Source organism: Anopheles stephensi, chromosome 3, assembly GCF_013141755.1.
Source record: "Anopheles stephensi strain Indian chromosome 3, UCI_ANSTEP_V1.0, whole genome shotgun sequence".
Taxonomy (NCBI): Eukaryota; Metazoa; Arthropoda; class Insecta; order Diptera; family Culicidae; genus Anopheles; species Anopheles stephensi.
The window spans coordinates 14,318,900-14,334,922 of NC_050203.1; the positions used below are offsets into that span (position 1 = coordinate 14,318,900).

The window sequence follows — 16,023 nt, forward strand, 5'->3', positions numbered from 1 at the left end:
ACCCTTGTGGAAGCGTTTTCCGTATCTTTCTCCACCATTTTACTAACAAGAAGCGCAAATAAATTCCTCTTCATTTCGGTTTGCTTTGACACCCCACCCGTACGTGCTCCCCCTCACCGGTTCCGCAGTAGGTTCAGGAATCCTAGAAGACTGCTAGACATTTTCGGTACCAGAGGAAGAAATTCGACCCACTTCCTGCTCTTGCTCTCACCTTCTCTCCCCCATGCAGCGGGTACCCTAACCGGGGCAACGAAAGCAATCCTACCTTAAGCGGATAAATATTCATGAAATATTATATTAGCGTGAAAATCAGCTCGTTTGAGTTATTTTGCTCATCCCCGGCACGAGATAAATTATCATCCCTTTCTATTATCCGAAAAGGCAACGAGAACCGATTCTAGCCCCGAGCCGAGGAGACGGGGCCAAATATCCTTTCGGCAAATGTTGCACATCGTGTCCCGTATTGCGTCCCCGGTCGCCGCTCTTCCCGCTGTGTCTGGAGGGCGTGAAAAAAGTGCGAACGCAGCTGGTTTGTGAAGATTTCTAGCTGTGAAGATGGAAAAGTTGTACCGAATACCTAAACACTGGTGGTTCGGCAATAGAAGAGAACCTCAACCCCGAAATGAAAGAGAAGTAAAAAAAAAACGAAGGACGATTTATCCTCAAGCCAACGATTGTCGGACGTGTTGTTGTTGGTCGCTTGGGGTTGTTGCTGGAAGGAAAAAGAGTCAGCAAACACGGATTTTTGTTTTCGCCCCCTCCGTCTGCTACGATCATCTCCTCCAATTGCGTAAGCTTCCTCCCCACACTAAATTGGAGCAAAAAGCCGGGGTTCTCAACCTTTCCGGTTTTCTCGGAAGCTGATGGATGCGTACGACCGAAAAGACGGGGCGACGGTGAAGAATTCATTCGTGCGAGCGTTAAACCGTACCCGTGTACCACGGAAAATTGTAACACTATACGGTTGAACACCCGAGGAAAAGCCTCGTTGGCCGGCCCGGGGAAAAATGCTTCCTTTCCGGGTGTAATTAAATCATGGTACCGACCCGGCACCAAAGAAAACGCCTCGTACACCAAACCCCCTCTGTCCGGTGCTACCTTCTGACTAAGTAATTAGAACAGGGTGGCCGTTACCAGGCCCAGGAAGGAAACGAGAACAAGCGGTTCGGTGGCAAAATGAAATGAACGGACCATGTTACACCTGGCTTTGGCTTCACTGTCACGGCGCGGTTGTCGAGTGGAAAGTTACAAAGACCCTCTGCGGGAAATGAGGGTTTTTCTTCTGGTTTTGGGGGTGCTTTTTCGACGTTCGTTGATGTTGGCGGGGTAGTTCCCCACACAACGACACGGCAAGTGTGCTGTCTTAATCCGGATGATAAACTATCGCACTGTGGGGCAACGAGTGGTCATAAGTTCAATTTTTTTAATGGCACAATTCACTGAAGCTTTTTAAACCTTGAAAAGTTAAGGTAGCATGAAAAAAATAATGCTGTAAAGTGATGAACTTTAATTTTGTACTGATTTATTCTTCAAACATAAGTTATGTTGTTTGTTTTTTTTTTGTTATGGTTAAAAAATAATTTAAAATATTTAATAAGTCAAAATTTCTGTCAGCTTCTTCTACCCGTTAAAGTTCATCATTGCCTTTTGGTGGCCGATAAATGTAACTCAGACGCTAGTTTTTCTGAGCACACTGAGAGTTCTCGCCGAAAAGAAATCGCCAAAAGAGAAAAAAGATGAAAAAGATATCTAAAAGTTCGTGAATGACTATATCGTTCTCAATAGAGGGGCCATTTTTAGTAATTATGTATCAAACGAGCTTTTTAAAAAAATTAACACTCATGTCCTCAAGCTGATCCATAGTGCACTGCGTCAGGAAGTGATGAAGTAAAGTGAAGAAAATCCGCATCCGCATCCCATCCCATTGCGGGATGACTCCGGCTGAACCTCAGACCTGCGAAAAATCTCCCAAAGGATAGTGTTTACTTTTACCCGGTGGCCATTTCACGCCTCGTTGTCATCGTTTTGGGTCGTCCGAGAAAACACGACGACCGTTGCTCGGTTCGAGAAATGGTTTCAGCCCTACCCAGCCAAGGAGACCGGTAATGGCACACAAGGGTCAAATGTCAAACAGTATTAAATCACCATTTTGCTTCATAATAGATATTTAATGATAATTATCTAGCTCACTGTAATCACGAGCGGCGCACTTCACTACACAGCCGGAACAGCCTCACATAAGTTTTCATCCGACTCATGGTGTCTGGTTTTTTTTTATTGTTGCGGTGGAGGCCACAGGAATGGTGTGCTTTCAAATTAAATTTTATTTTGTTCACCCGAATTTCTCCCCCCAACACCCAAAGTTACCGCCGTAAGTCAGCTACTAACTTTAGCAGTGAAAAACTACGACCTTCCTGAAGCTAATGCGATTCACACATGCCACCTGGGCAACCGTTAGGACGAGCAAACCGGAGGCCCCGTACATCATCATTACCACCAAAAATGGCTGATCGATCCGTACCGGTCGAAAAGGCAACTGGCTTCCCAACCGGAGACAAGATTTACGGCAACAAAGTTTTCCTGCCGAACCGTGCTGGCACTAATGAAAGTTCTCCCGATAGTTGCAGCACTGTAATAAACTTGGCCCGTGGTTTTGCATGGTGCCGGAAAACTTTTCACCGTCACCCTCTTTTGGGGCGATGATCGAGCACGCTTCGAATCAACATTCCATTTTCGATGCATACGATTTGGGTTCGATTGAACAGTGCGATTGAACTGAATCATCGTGCCCTATTTTACCCCGCTGATACGCTTGCGTGTAATGTGCCCAGTAAAACACGCCGTGCCGAATATGGAGCATGGCGCTAAAGTTCGACCCAAAGTTCAAACACATTCAATCATTTTGCCACCTCGACCGGGTCCACTATTTCAGTGTGTAATCGGGTGTATGTGTGCCGATGTGCTCTAACAAGTGGATTACGATCAGATTAGATTTGTAACGATTGTAAAACTTGCCCTCATAAAGTTGCCTCGGGTGAATAGATCGTAAAACGGGCGCTTTGCAAAAATTTTCGCACAAAAAACGGACGAAAACTAATCGCTTGTAATGAACGGATTTCAACAGCGTTACACATAGGTGCATTAGAGGGGCTCAAAACTTTTAAAGCTTCTCTCTGTATGAAAGAAGATTAAAATTTCGGTCCGATTGTTTTTTTTTTTAGTCTCGTTCAACGAATATTAAATTACTTTAATCGATATTTAACCTACATTTCACAATGCTAACCTGGCGTCGGAGGGTTTTAATTCGATTGCTCCGTAGCTGCTGCAGTAAAGCTAATTAATTACTTGCACTTGTGGGTCATTAAGTTAATTGTACGATCATTAAAATAAATGATTTTTTTTTGTTGATATAATTCATTCCGTTACACAAATGGCGTTCAAATGGATGGGTACGATTAGCTGGAATGATGATGCAAATAAAATGAGGCAAACAAGCACAATGTGAATCATAAAGCTAATTGGAGTTCCAAAAAGTCGTTTGCAATGAGTTCTCGTAGAAAACAAAAGCTGCGTAACTTTATTGTAAAATAAATTACTCCTTCACAAAATGCTCCTACTGTCATGCATTTGCTTATTGAACTTCTTAACATACTATGTGCTATGGAATACCCTAACCACTATCTCACCCATACTATCACAATGGGCGATAGTTTTGCGATCTCATTTGCACAGTACGTTTTTTACTGGCTTGGTTTCCGTGGATTCCAGGAGCGTTCCCAGTCTGCTGAGATAAGAAATCGTTACTTTCAGATAAAAAATAAATTGCTGCCCGAAGATATAGCGCTTCAACCATCAAAGTGGGCATCAAATTTTGCTTCAATTGATAAAAAATTCTCTTTCTTTTGTGCTCGAGGAGATTTGCCAATTCTGCTCGCACGCACCAATACACGGGAAAAAATAATCGCTGTCAGTGAAAGCTCAACAGTGAGCAGGAATCGCATCGTGTGCAGGGTTCTGCGAGGCTAAATACCTTGAAAATACCGCATAAACGACCGTAATGGAGCAGCCTGCTCCTACAACTTTATGGGATGAAAATTAAATTCACTACAAACGAGTCACTTTAAAACAACAAAAAATAAATAAAAACCCTTGCCTTACCTTATCACCCCATCAGCCATTTTGTTGTAATGTAATCAAAACTCCTGGCTTTGCCTGGTTCCCTGATTCTCTGGTTGCCAATCATTTCCATCGCAACGACAGAGGGAAAGCTTCCAAAGTTTCATCCAACCCCTAGAGTTCCTGCTGGAAAACGGTACGAAACCCAAACAAATGCGGCAGAAATTAAAAGCTCGTCTCGCATTCCTCTCGCAACCGGATGGAACTGCTGCAACATTCAAATGTGAAGTAACCCCGCAATCAAAACCATCAATGTGTACAACGGACGGCAAAACCATGTCGTCCACGTCCACGGATAGGAATATTGTAGTTATTTGTAGGTTTGGTCGAGGGATAAAAACATTACTTACTGTATGTCTGTAGCCAATGTCCTGAACCGGAACCCTCTAGAGGCAGACCGGAACCTTTATTCTCACTCTCTGCCCACTTGCCTCTTAGTTTTTTGATAACTGGCGCACCGTACCGTTGCTGTTGTTTATTATTGTGAAGGATGAACGCGCTTTGCCCAGTCGACATTTATGAAAAATCCTGTTAAAAGACCTGTTTGCATACACAGGTTGGACATGTCAGGACCATGTCAGCCAGTGTCAGTCAACCGTCGGGAGGCACAGTAATGTGACACCTTGTGCCACCATTCCTTGTCCCCATCCATGCCAGCGAACGTCTCTGCATTGGTTTGCGAAGCATTGGTTTGGGAACGTCTCTGCGAAAGGGGTTTGCGGACTTGAAAGATGACAGCTGGCCGGATGGTTCGTCTCGTTTAGGGGAAGCCACACACCGCCCCTAACAATGTACGGGCAAGGGGAACCTGCACCGGAGCGATGTTAGATGTTGCAAGACCTGATGGAGATGTGTGTTTTGTTTTTCCTGGTGACTTTTATTTCTGGCCCCTTTCTGGGTTTTTTCTTCATCTTCGTTACCGTCACTCCGAACCGGTGTGCCTGTCTGTCTTTAATTTTTCTCAGTGCTTTCCACACCGTTTCACTGCATCCCGAGCGAAACCAGCGGATGAGAAGGTTCTGGTGGGAGCGTACTTGTCCCGAACGAAAAGTCTTCCCAAACCGACCCCGTGTAGCTCCGGCAGTCCGTTCTATGAATATCTTATCTCGACGGACGGACGGTCTGGTGTGTTTGGTGAATGTGGTTGGGAAGGAAGCGTATGAAATTTCCGTTCCGTATATATTTGCATACATGGTTGCGAAAGGTTACCCTGAGCGAGCCCTAACGCGGAAGCCCCCATCGGTCCTGCAGCCTACGCGCAGCAAGCGGAAGCACACCGTACCCCCCCGGTACAAACATCATATTATATTCAATCTCACTGCTCAAGTGATCCTTTCGTCAGCCGAACCGTGTACTCTCGGGCTATAAATATTTGTCTTACTTGACATACATTGCACCATCATCACTTACCGTGCCCATTTACCGAAACACATCCCTCGATTCAGGGCTCTTGAGGCTTGCGTATCGTTTGTGCATTTTGATCCAAGCGCCGAGGGGTCGCCGTCCTACCGAAAACGGGGCAAAAAACAACGCGATGAAGGGAGACCAGTTTTTTTTTTTTGCTCCGCTGCGGAAGTCCGAGCTTACCGTCCATGGATGGATCCAGCAAACCCGGACCCACCAACCGCGCTGATGCTGCGGCCCGATGAATCTCGCTCATTTTACGAGTCGGCAATTTTACGTTTCCGGTACGCCTTGTGAACCGCCGGTGTACCGAGTCTAGTACTCTCGCTTTCGCTACACTTGCCACACTTACCGTTCCTGCCTGTTGTGCCCTCGTCGCTCTGCTCCAGTTCCAGGGATTTGTCTCATTTGAATTGCGAAACAAAAAAATCCCCGGATGCCCTATCCTGTACCTTTGATGTTTTAATAATGAACAGTTGGCGCGCCCATACCTACGCGCACGCATACATGCACACCTACCCTTAGTGTTCCAGGACCCTGCACGTGTGTGTATGTGTGTTCCGGGAACCGCGACGGACACAACTTTTTGGGTTGGTCTTTTTTTCTGCATTACCCCCCACAGATACACACACATCCTCACAGTCGTGCCTGTGCCACTTTTGAACTGTTTGTATTTGTTGCGCCAATCATGGAGTGGTGAGGCGAAACATCGGGTTGTGGACCTTTTACCAGGCATCAAGGGCGCCTGGGCTCGGGTACGGGATGTAGGTTCACGCATTTTACGGTTAGATGCAATTTTCATTCCGGCGTAACAGCAACATCATAGGTGTTTTCCATAATTTCCGGACGCGTTTAGTGGTGGCTGGTTTTAGTTCCTCCTTTTTGGGATAACCGTTGGGATGAGACTCAGAGGGGGCCATTTTTATGCCGAGAGACGGCTGTCTGATGCAAGAGATGTAGTGTAAGGTTGTTTTTAATGGAGTGCATCCTTGAAGGAGAACTAAGAATCTGCCATGCACTTCCAAGATGCGTTACGTAATAATTATGGCAACGGGACAAGTTCTTGGTTCTTCCACCACTGCATCTTCAGCGCTTCATTCTTCATATGAATCTTCAGTAATACGTTACTGAGGAACGAGACTATCAGCTGGGAAATTCCGGATTTTTGTCGACTAAATACATTTCATAAAGGACTCAGTATATTCTGCTTTTGCCTTTAATCCTTACTTTTAAAACTACGGCAAGTTCTACCCCCGGAACACATCAGGACAATAGTTACCGACCAAAAATTTTACGAGCATTGGTACTCCTCATGAGGTTCATATCTTAAAACAAACGCTAAAAAAATCCGTGATAAATAAAAAAAAGAAGTGTCCGACAGATCTAACAGATTCCCGGATCCCTGATGCATGAATGTTATTGCCAGGGCTATTCAACCTCTTCGATAGCCCGAGTTATGTTAGAGCTGAGGCTCGAGATTCAGTGAGTTATTTTATAATGCCAAAACAATTTTGCTTGCTTTTTGGAGAAAAGAGGACCAACTGGTCACTCTATCAACATGACATCTATCAAAAATAGATCTGTCAATAAATCTAGTGGACAAGAAACTCTGTATGAGCACGTATCTCCAATTCGCCTTAAACATAGATTCAGAATAAAAAGATCCTAAAGATCTAGAACGTATCCTTCGATTTCCAGCCTTTCCAATGATAACACTCGTAACGTCCGTTTTTATTTTCTCCAACGTTACCATTAACCAAACCATACTTTTACGATCAATCTTTCCACTTCCTACGAACGTCCGATGCAACCCATCAATATGTCCAACTAGCAGCGGTACGGAGATCGTACACCACCAGCCACCAGCCACTCTCCCGGCGTTGCTCGAATGCTCAAGGCTGCCAAGTCAAGCCTGCCACACCAGATCGCTATAATACACATCTCCAGTCATCGGGACAGGTGAATCGGAAAAAAATACTCAAACACGTGGAATTAATTCATCCCTACCGGCCGTATAGTAGCCATCGATTGTCAGGTCGAGTGGAATCCCTCCCCCCCCCCCCTTCGTGTCCACCCTACCGCCCGCAATCAGTAAGGGACACCGTCCTGCACCGTGTGCAGTATGTTCTGGGCCGTCATCTTTCACATTTCCTTCCTGCCATACATACACATCTACAGCCGCGTGTGCTGCAGGGCACCCATAAACCCGTTGCCATTGGTTGCAATTTTGTCGAATGAATTTTCCAACCCCATTCACACACAGAGCAGCACGCTTCTCGAACTCTGGATGGTTCCCCCTGATTCCTTGGCGTGCCTCTTTCTTGCCCACATTCGGGTTCGATTCATAGCACGCTAAAAGAATATCTGCCCCTCTGCAGGCAGCCGGAAATGGGCGAACGGACAACAAACGGAACACTAGATGCAACGAAGCACAGAAAACATGGCGAAAAACGGGATGTTTCTGTGTCCCCCCACTCCAGGTCCGCTCCGGCGTTCTATCCCACTTCCCATTCTTCATCCTCACTAGGTGGCACTAAATCAAACCCGCAAAAGGGAAAAATCAGATAGGTGACAACTTTCTACCTGGGGAATGTTGGAACTAGACACACACACACACACACAACAGCCTCAGCAGCAGGAAAAAACTAGAATGAAAAAGGATCTCGTAGCAACAGCGTGCTACACGAAAAGGCTAAGCGAAGTGTTCAGGGATGCGCAAAAGATGCACCGAGGCCAACAAACAAAAACGACAAAGAACACTCTTCTCTCGCTTGTCGAGGTAGATAGGATTCGTTTCGTTGCTCGGAAGGTACAGGACCGTACATTAGGAGCACATCTACAGTGTACCGGCACGAGATATGGTCACATTTAGAATTTTTCAAGTTAAATTCCTACCATTGTTTCAGGAAGCATAATAATAATGCTCAACCTTTATTGCTTTCTACTGTCTTGTTTCCCATTCAAGCCATTGGATTTTGCTCTAAAGAACTCTAAAATAGTCTTAAATATTTTTATCATCAAATGTGATGCCACTCCTTTTTTCCCAATGATTTTCAACTAAAAACACTGACTGAATAGACAAAGAGCGTGGCATATGATAAGGTGCATACCTCGTAGTCGAAGCGGTAGAACCTGCCGCTTGAAGAATTACACATCGTTCGGCAGCAAATACGTCAAGGGATGAGTAACGATGTTCACTTTTCGTAGCACCGGAAAGCATCCATTCCCCCGCGACGTCACACCCTTACCAGCCCCATTTCTTCCAAGAATAATGGTGTGCAAGGTATAATAAAAATCGAACGCCGTATGACATCATCCCCGACAATTGTAACGATTTGTAAGTCGGTGCAGTTGAAGATTGAACCGGGAATTGCATCGGAGCCGGGTTCCGGGTCTCCCTTGCTTTCCATTCTTCCCATTGTTCCCCCCCGAGCCCCGAACGCCATTTGGAAAGAAATTATCGAAATATTTCTACCCATCTCAGCCCAGCGTGCATGATTTAAACAACGTAAGCATTGCTGAAGCATGAGCAGCTCTGCCATGCAGTCTGGTGAGCGCCACTGTACAACATTTGACCTAACGCCCTCGGCACCTGGTGTGCAGTGGAGTTTGGAGGCACCATACTCGGTAACGTTCAATCAAACTCAAATCAGGAATAAATCATGCCTTATCCACATTAAACTCGCACAGACAGCATCGGCACCGGTACAGTGAGTTCGGAATGCGGGAGGTACGAACAACACACACAAAAAACGCCCAAACCGAAACAGCGTACAAGAAATGGGATTTTATAATGATAAAAATCGATCCACATCGGTTGTTGGATTCGGGGTTTGGCTTCACACTCGCACCACACCTACCAGCATGAAGCACACATAAAATATGGATTGATGGTTACACCTGTTCTACCCAGCCGGATGTTGGAAATTGGGAACAAGGCTTCTTCTATTTGCCCTTCGGTAATGATCACCCTCTAGCATGTGTCGTTGACGTGGATTGGATGGGGTTTTTTTAACGAATGCCAATCACAGACGTTTTCTTCTTGGTAGTCGTTATTCGGAAGAAAAAATCACTTTATTGTTAATGTAATGAGTTTTTTTTTAATTTTTAGAATTTTTAAAGTTACCTGGAACAAGATGAACTGATGAATAAGCAATGGTGGTTAAAAAGCATTTCTAAAAATATTTTCCTCGTTACCAAAAACAATATACTGGCCCAATTTCTATTTTCCGAACAGAAAAACGCATGCAAAAACTTCCTATCTGATGCCCACTCGGGCACGTTTTGCGCGTACACGGCACAGCCTTCCCAAATCCTACCCAAAGTGTACTTTACGCATCATATCGTGCACCAGAGTTTTGATTGGTTTGGTGCGCGAACGGCAACGACCCACACCACACATGCGAACCCAACCCGAAACGCGGGAATTCCAACCGAAAGACATCGGTCCTTGCAGCCGGCCCGAAAGCTTTTCCTTGATTGGGAATTTCTGTCAATTGCTGCAGTGCTGGAGTGCTCCAAGATTCCATCAGCCGAATCAATTCTCTTGCCCTGATTCCTAGACAAAAGCATCGTCGGTGAACCTGCTGCGGGTGCAATTTTGTGCGGTGCAAGGATTAGGCAACTTTAGCTAACCGAGTCGAAAAATGGAAATTTCGGCCCAACTCAACACGCATCCTAGGTGTTGCAGCCCGAGGGAGATTGGGATCGTCAGCGGTTTTATCATCAGCTTTTGCACCCCACCCCGGTGCCGGTGCGGGTGCTTTTATCGAAATCGAATGGAGCGCCAACAAGTTTCGGGGAACATGAGTGTTGCACAATAAGGAGAGGAGTTTTAGTAAGAAGTTTGCCTGTTTGCTGATTGATTTCGATTCTCACGTGCTTGTTTATTTATTCGTGGAATTTAAGATATCCAGGAGCGGCCCAGTGGTAGATGCGACAATGACGCCGGTCGTCACACGGCAGGTCCGGGGTTTAAATCACATCTAGACCAATAAAACAATAGTAAGCCAAAAAACGGCCGGCATGACTTAAGAGGTCGTTGGACCAAGAAAGAAGAAGATATCCAATATCTAAAGTTTTGGTAATATTTTATTGATATAAGCTATACGGCTCATATAGCTTCTAGAGTACCTTTGACATGAACATATATGAACACTACGGTTAGTCGCTACGAAAGCTCCCAGATCGTTCCCACTATAGATATAAAAATTACTTCAACAAAATACTGCCATTTGTCATAGAAAACCTTTCTCAATCCAACTTTTCCGCCCACCCCATGAATACACAACCGATAATAGTCGATTGTTATTGTTTTCATCCTGGAAAAGATCACCCCGCCTCTCACAAATACCTTTATCCGTAAATCGTAGATCAACTCCCACTCCCACAACCTCGTCAGGGGATACAGTTTCCTGATAAAGGGCCAAGAGATTTCGGGAGCACGGGCTGTACGGTGGAGAGAGCGTCGGCACAAGATTTGTTGCATAACATAAATAAAAGATGACGTCTATGCTCCCATCCAGAGTTGGAGGTGGGAAATGCAAACAAATCCCCACCCTCTCTCTCTCTCGACAGCATCGGAGGCTCGACCGACCGACAGAATCTGCATACTGCAAATATTATCTATCATTGTGTTTCATCGGCACGGGTACAACGGGTACGGCCTTCGCTTCTCGCCCTGATATGCTAATGCTTATCGGAAGTGACCCGTTTTTTGCTTCTCCCCCCCCCCCCCCTCCCGCTCCGTCGGGGGCAAAATTGGAACAGTAGGCCGACCCGCATTTCCGCCCCCGGGAGGTGTGACGGGTAGCAGAAAGTATTAGTTGTGGCACGACGGTACAAAAGCCTTGCGAAACCAACCAACCGCCCCGACCTGCATCTGCATCTCCCATTCTGTAAATACGTAAGCATTGGTGCTTCCATGGAAAGTGACACGCTGCACGAGGATAATGCAACTACAATGAGAGTGGGGGGGGGGGAGGGAACTGGAAAGGGGGGGAGATCGGTAGGAAAACATTGCTGCACCACAATGCTAATTAAAGTAGCATCTTGGAGCGCATCGGGAAGGGACATGGTGAAAATACCGAGAAGCGGATGTAGAGTGCTTTTGCTAACCCGAGAGCGAGAGAGAGAGAGTGTGTTCTTTTGCTTGTTGAACAGCGGCCGTAGCGGAAGAGGAGTCTTTTTTCCCCCATTCTTCAATCTGCTTCCGCCTGGGAACGGGGCCGCCCGGCCAACCACAGCTGGCAGTAGATAGAGAGAGGGAGAGGGAAAGTGGTTTGGACGAAGGTTGGGCAAGCATTTCTTCATTCCTCCAAGCGCACAGATTCAATAGCAGATCTCGTTTAGCGTTCTTGCGGGTAAGGGTGAACTTTTGACAAAACACTCCCACAACGCAACTGCAACGGATGGGCACCCATGGTGAGCAACTCGTTCAACAGCAGCAGCAGCAGCAGGTGCATCACACAAATATATGTGTACCATGCCTGTGCCTGCCCCCACATTGTTGCTCCGAAAGCCCAGGACCAGCCCGATTTTGGGCTGTTCCGACCGACCGATGTACCGAACCGTTTCCGGCGCCGGTGGTAGAATGGCTAAGAATAACATCGCCTCAGAGCTGGACTCGGAGTTGCTTTTTTCTTGTTGCTGACTGGTTTTGGTCTTGCCACGCAGGATGGCAACCAACCGGTACCACCCGTAAGTGATGACGTTCGCAAAAGGGGAAAGTTTGTACCTTCCGGAGCTGCATGTAGCGTACGGCTCAGAACATCACGGTGTTCACCTTGCCTCGGTGCTTTGCAGCCTCGCCCGGTGAGGTGAAAATTAATGGCGGAAAATTTTCCACCGCTTGCATAACACTGCCTGGGAAAAGTTCGCCGAGCCTTGCGCGGGTTTCGGTTGGCGGATGAATGGATGTGTGTTTTGTGTGTGAGTATGTGTGCGTGCGTAAGTTTTCGTGCAAACGTTCGCCGTTCTGATCTGGGTGGTTTGCAACTCGTTCCTTTTGGTTTGGTCCAGGTGCGTCCAACTTTAAAAAATGCAAAACAGTATATATAATTAAGAGTCAAGCCGTCATAATCGAAAATAAAAAATATATAATTAAGCTGCAAAGGTTTTCTTTTTTGATGCTGTCTATCTCAATCCTATATAATTTATGCCACTACATTTAGAGCGCATTCTGGCGAACCGAACATCAGGCGAAACTTATATCGAAAACTTACTTCCATCTTTGGATAAAGATCCAGCTATAAAATTGATTGTGTATTGGTTTATTGCTTTCCTACAATTAATCTGTTTCCTCAATATTTCAAAACAATTTTATGAAAATTCGCCTATTCTTACTCTTCAAACAGACTTATCGAAAAAATCCTTAAAAAGCGTAACTATCACTTTGTTCTTAACTTCTACCTCGAGAAACCACAAAATTAAAAATAGTGATAAAAAAATCCGATACAAATATTTATTTGATTCAGATGTATAATTGATATAACTTAAAAGAGAGACGGTCTAGTTTATAAGGTTTCGCTAGTCTTCCGAATCCCATCCTGATCAATCGCCAGTAGCAAGACCTAATTCGCTACACGGCCAGCAAAAGGACATTAGGAAAGAAGGAATCTTTTCCTTAAATTCCAATCATACAATTAATTATAAAATAAATTAAAATTTGAAATAAGCATTCACTTCAGCATTACTTATAATACCTTAAACTTCTTTAAAACGACAAAGAATGTAATAGACAACTAACTGTAATTTCACAACTATTACTTTCGCTAGCGTTTGACATCTCTGGATTGTCATGAAAAAGGCCCTGCTTAAAGGGGTAAAAGTACCCACTGCAGCACCAGCATGCAGCCGGTTTTTCGTTCACCATAAGCAAGATGCGAGTGAGCCTCAGGTTGAGTGTGCTGGATATTGTTTTTCTTTCGCAACGCCACCCATCTACGCGCTCCGCCCAGCCAATGAGTTTGTCAACAAGGAACTTTGTTCCAACGGCATCGCGTCTGCTTCTATACCGGGTACGCAAGATGGAACGGCAGCTAAAAATCCCAGCAAATCGTAGCGCACTGACGGTGATATACACACCGGCCATGAAGAAGGATTGTTGTCAACGTCGTCAACATGATTCCGCGCTTGTGCACATGGGGCACCGAGACGAGCCCAGCGAAAAACGATGACAACGGCCATGCAAAAGATAGTGGACTATTATCTTGTTTACACAGCTTCCCCGTTGCACCAGCGATCCCTCGTCACCGGAGCGCGCTTACCGGAGTGCCGCTACATCAGTTCGGCATCGTCGACAGCCGTTGTTGTCGGCATAGCTGGGCAGGCAGGGATGTGCATGCGTTCGCACATTATTCTTGCTCCATTCCCGCGAGTCCTGCTCATAAATCATAAACGTTAGCAGATGCACATGGCTGGTCCGGGATTGGGAAGGGGGCGCGTACGGGGTGGAGAAACTATATTTACCAAAACCAAACGACAGCCCACCGGTTCGTCGCGGTTCCATGCGAAGCAAGAAACAAATAAATCCTTCATCCTGTGAACGTCCCGATTGTGGCACCGTCCGAGGGGGGGGTGGGTGCCCATGTGAATTTGCGATTCCGTCATAATCGCACAATATTGCGCACCTTGTACACCACTTGATGTGCTCCCGTCTTCCCATCTCTGGGACAGGAACACCCCGAAGCTGGGACAGGATGTGATAGCGTTTTATGAGATTTTTCAAATATGCTTACTTGCCTACCAGCGACTCACCCGAGCACTCAGATGTCACCTTTTACCTAAACGTATCGGTGGGTCACAAGCTCCAGCTCCTGCGGTTCTGAGAAATCCCTGTTCCCAGTTTTCCGAACCCCGGATAGTAATATATACATCGAGCAAGACGCTTGACCTTTTGCGCTCTACTTAAAGCGCTGTTGACATTTAAAGCAGTCATCATTATTTTCCCTCGAGAAAACGAAAACACTTTAACATTATTTGGCCACAATGTCGTTATTGTATGGAATGGTGGGTAATAATTGTTAGCGAGCCATGCGCTTTTCGGCGGAATCGTATCAGACTGTCGCAGTTCTAAAGCCCAGTTCTGGTTAAATTTGATTGCGTACCGCTCTCCGTTTGTTCCCTCAATTCTTGGAGTAATTTTGAAGGGAAGCAATATTTGAAGCAATTTATCTCGCAAATAAATTTGACCAAATCAAATAGGGCATTATATTGGTTACAAAGTAACTCGATAGCAACCGCAAAATTTTGTTGTTGCAACATGTTTTTGTCTAAATTTTTATTGCTAAATTGTGCTTAATTGTAGAAGCAAATAGCTGCATTTTTTCAACTTGTTAGTCATTGCAGCTATTTGTACCAAATCATGCATCCATCATGCACTTCCAACCTTCAAATCGTACACGAGTTGCTCGTTCAGTGAATCGTAAACCGCTCAACATTGGAAATTAAATTTCACATCAAATTAAAACATCACACACAGTTGGATTTAATTAAATGGTCACTCGCTCCCATACACTTACCGCTCATCAGTTCGGCCACACAGAATCGGCCCACCAATGCTCCCATCCCTACCAATATCGATGTCAGCGCGTGCTACGTGCTTAATCAACTAGCAAAACTGGTGAAAACTATCATTTTCTACACATCCCATTTGACTATTCGCACAACCGTGGCCATGAATGCAACCGGTTGGATACATTTCCCCTTACCGAAATGCACCGAACTTTCCACCTCGTTAACAGTCTTGGTTCGCATCATTATTTTGCCACCGTGCCACGGTCACGTCATGAGGAGTGCGTGGTGTGCCTCCGCCAGTCAACCATCCAGTGTGTGTGTGTGCATGTGCATTACAATGCGCTTTGCGCACTTTGTTGTATCAACCAACCGACCAACCGACCGACCGGATTCCTAATCAATCATTCCATCGCCGGCGGGCTAAAGCGCTAATGCAAATGTATGCTCACGCTTCAAATCACACGGGGGGGCCGGGCCCTACGCTAATGCTAATCCCGTGCACAGCTAGGACAGTGATGGTGACAAATTACAATAAATCGTGCTCACTTCTTGAGGCCGGGTTGAGCCCACAATGCATAATTCCCGACACGAGTATTACCATATTCGTGCCTGGGGTTACGGTTTCCGCGCCACGGTGCAGGATTACTTTAGGCTTTTCCCCTTGCAAGAATGATTTACTTTTCTTCGATTATCCGTACTTCATTTTTCGCCTTTTTCTGCTTTGCCTTTCTCCTACAGATATCCGATGACGATCGCATGAGCCTTACGACGGCCGTTTCGGATGAGGACGACGGCGAAAGCGTGATGGCCTCACCGTACAAAGCGAAAGCGACCGGTACGGCGGCCGCATCCTTCAACTGTACCGGTGCGGTGCGAAAGGCTGGGTAAGTATTGCTTCACGAAACCTGTGGTAAGTGCTTGTTCTCT

General features: G+C 45.8%; 1 protein-coding gene across 7 annotated transcripts in view; it reads left to right on the forward strand.

Annotated features, from left to right (window-relative positions):
- LOC118514360 overlaps positions 1-16,023 on the forward strand; it is a 90,016-nt gene that overhangs the window by 55,104 nt on the left and 18,889 nt on the right. For all 7 annotated transcript variants that reach the window (XM_036061187.1, XM_036061186.1, XM_036061188.1 and 4 more), the window contains one exon: positions 15,835-15,980. In XM_036061187.1, coding sequence (XP_035917080.1) covers positions 15,835-15,980 — 146 coding nt within the window. The remainder of the gene's footprint in view (positions 1-15,834; positions 15,981-16,023) is intronic.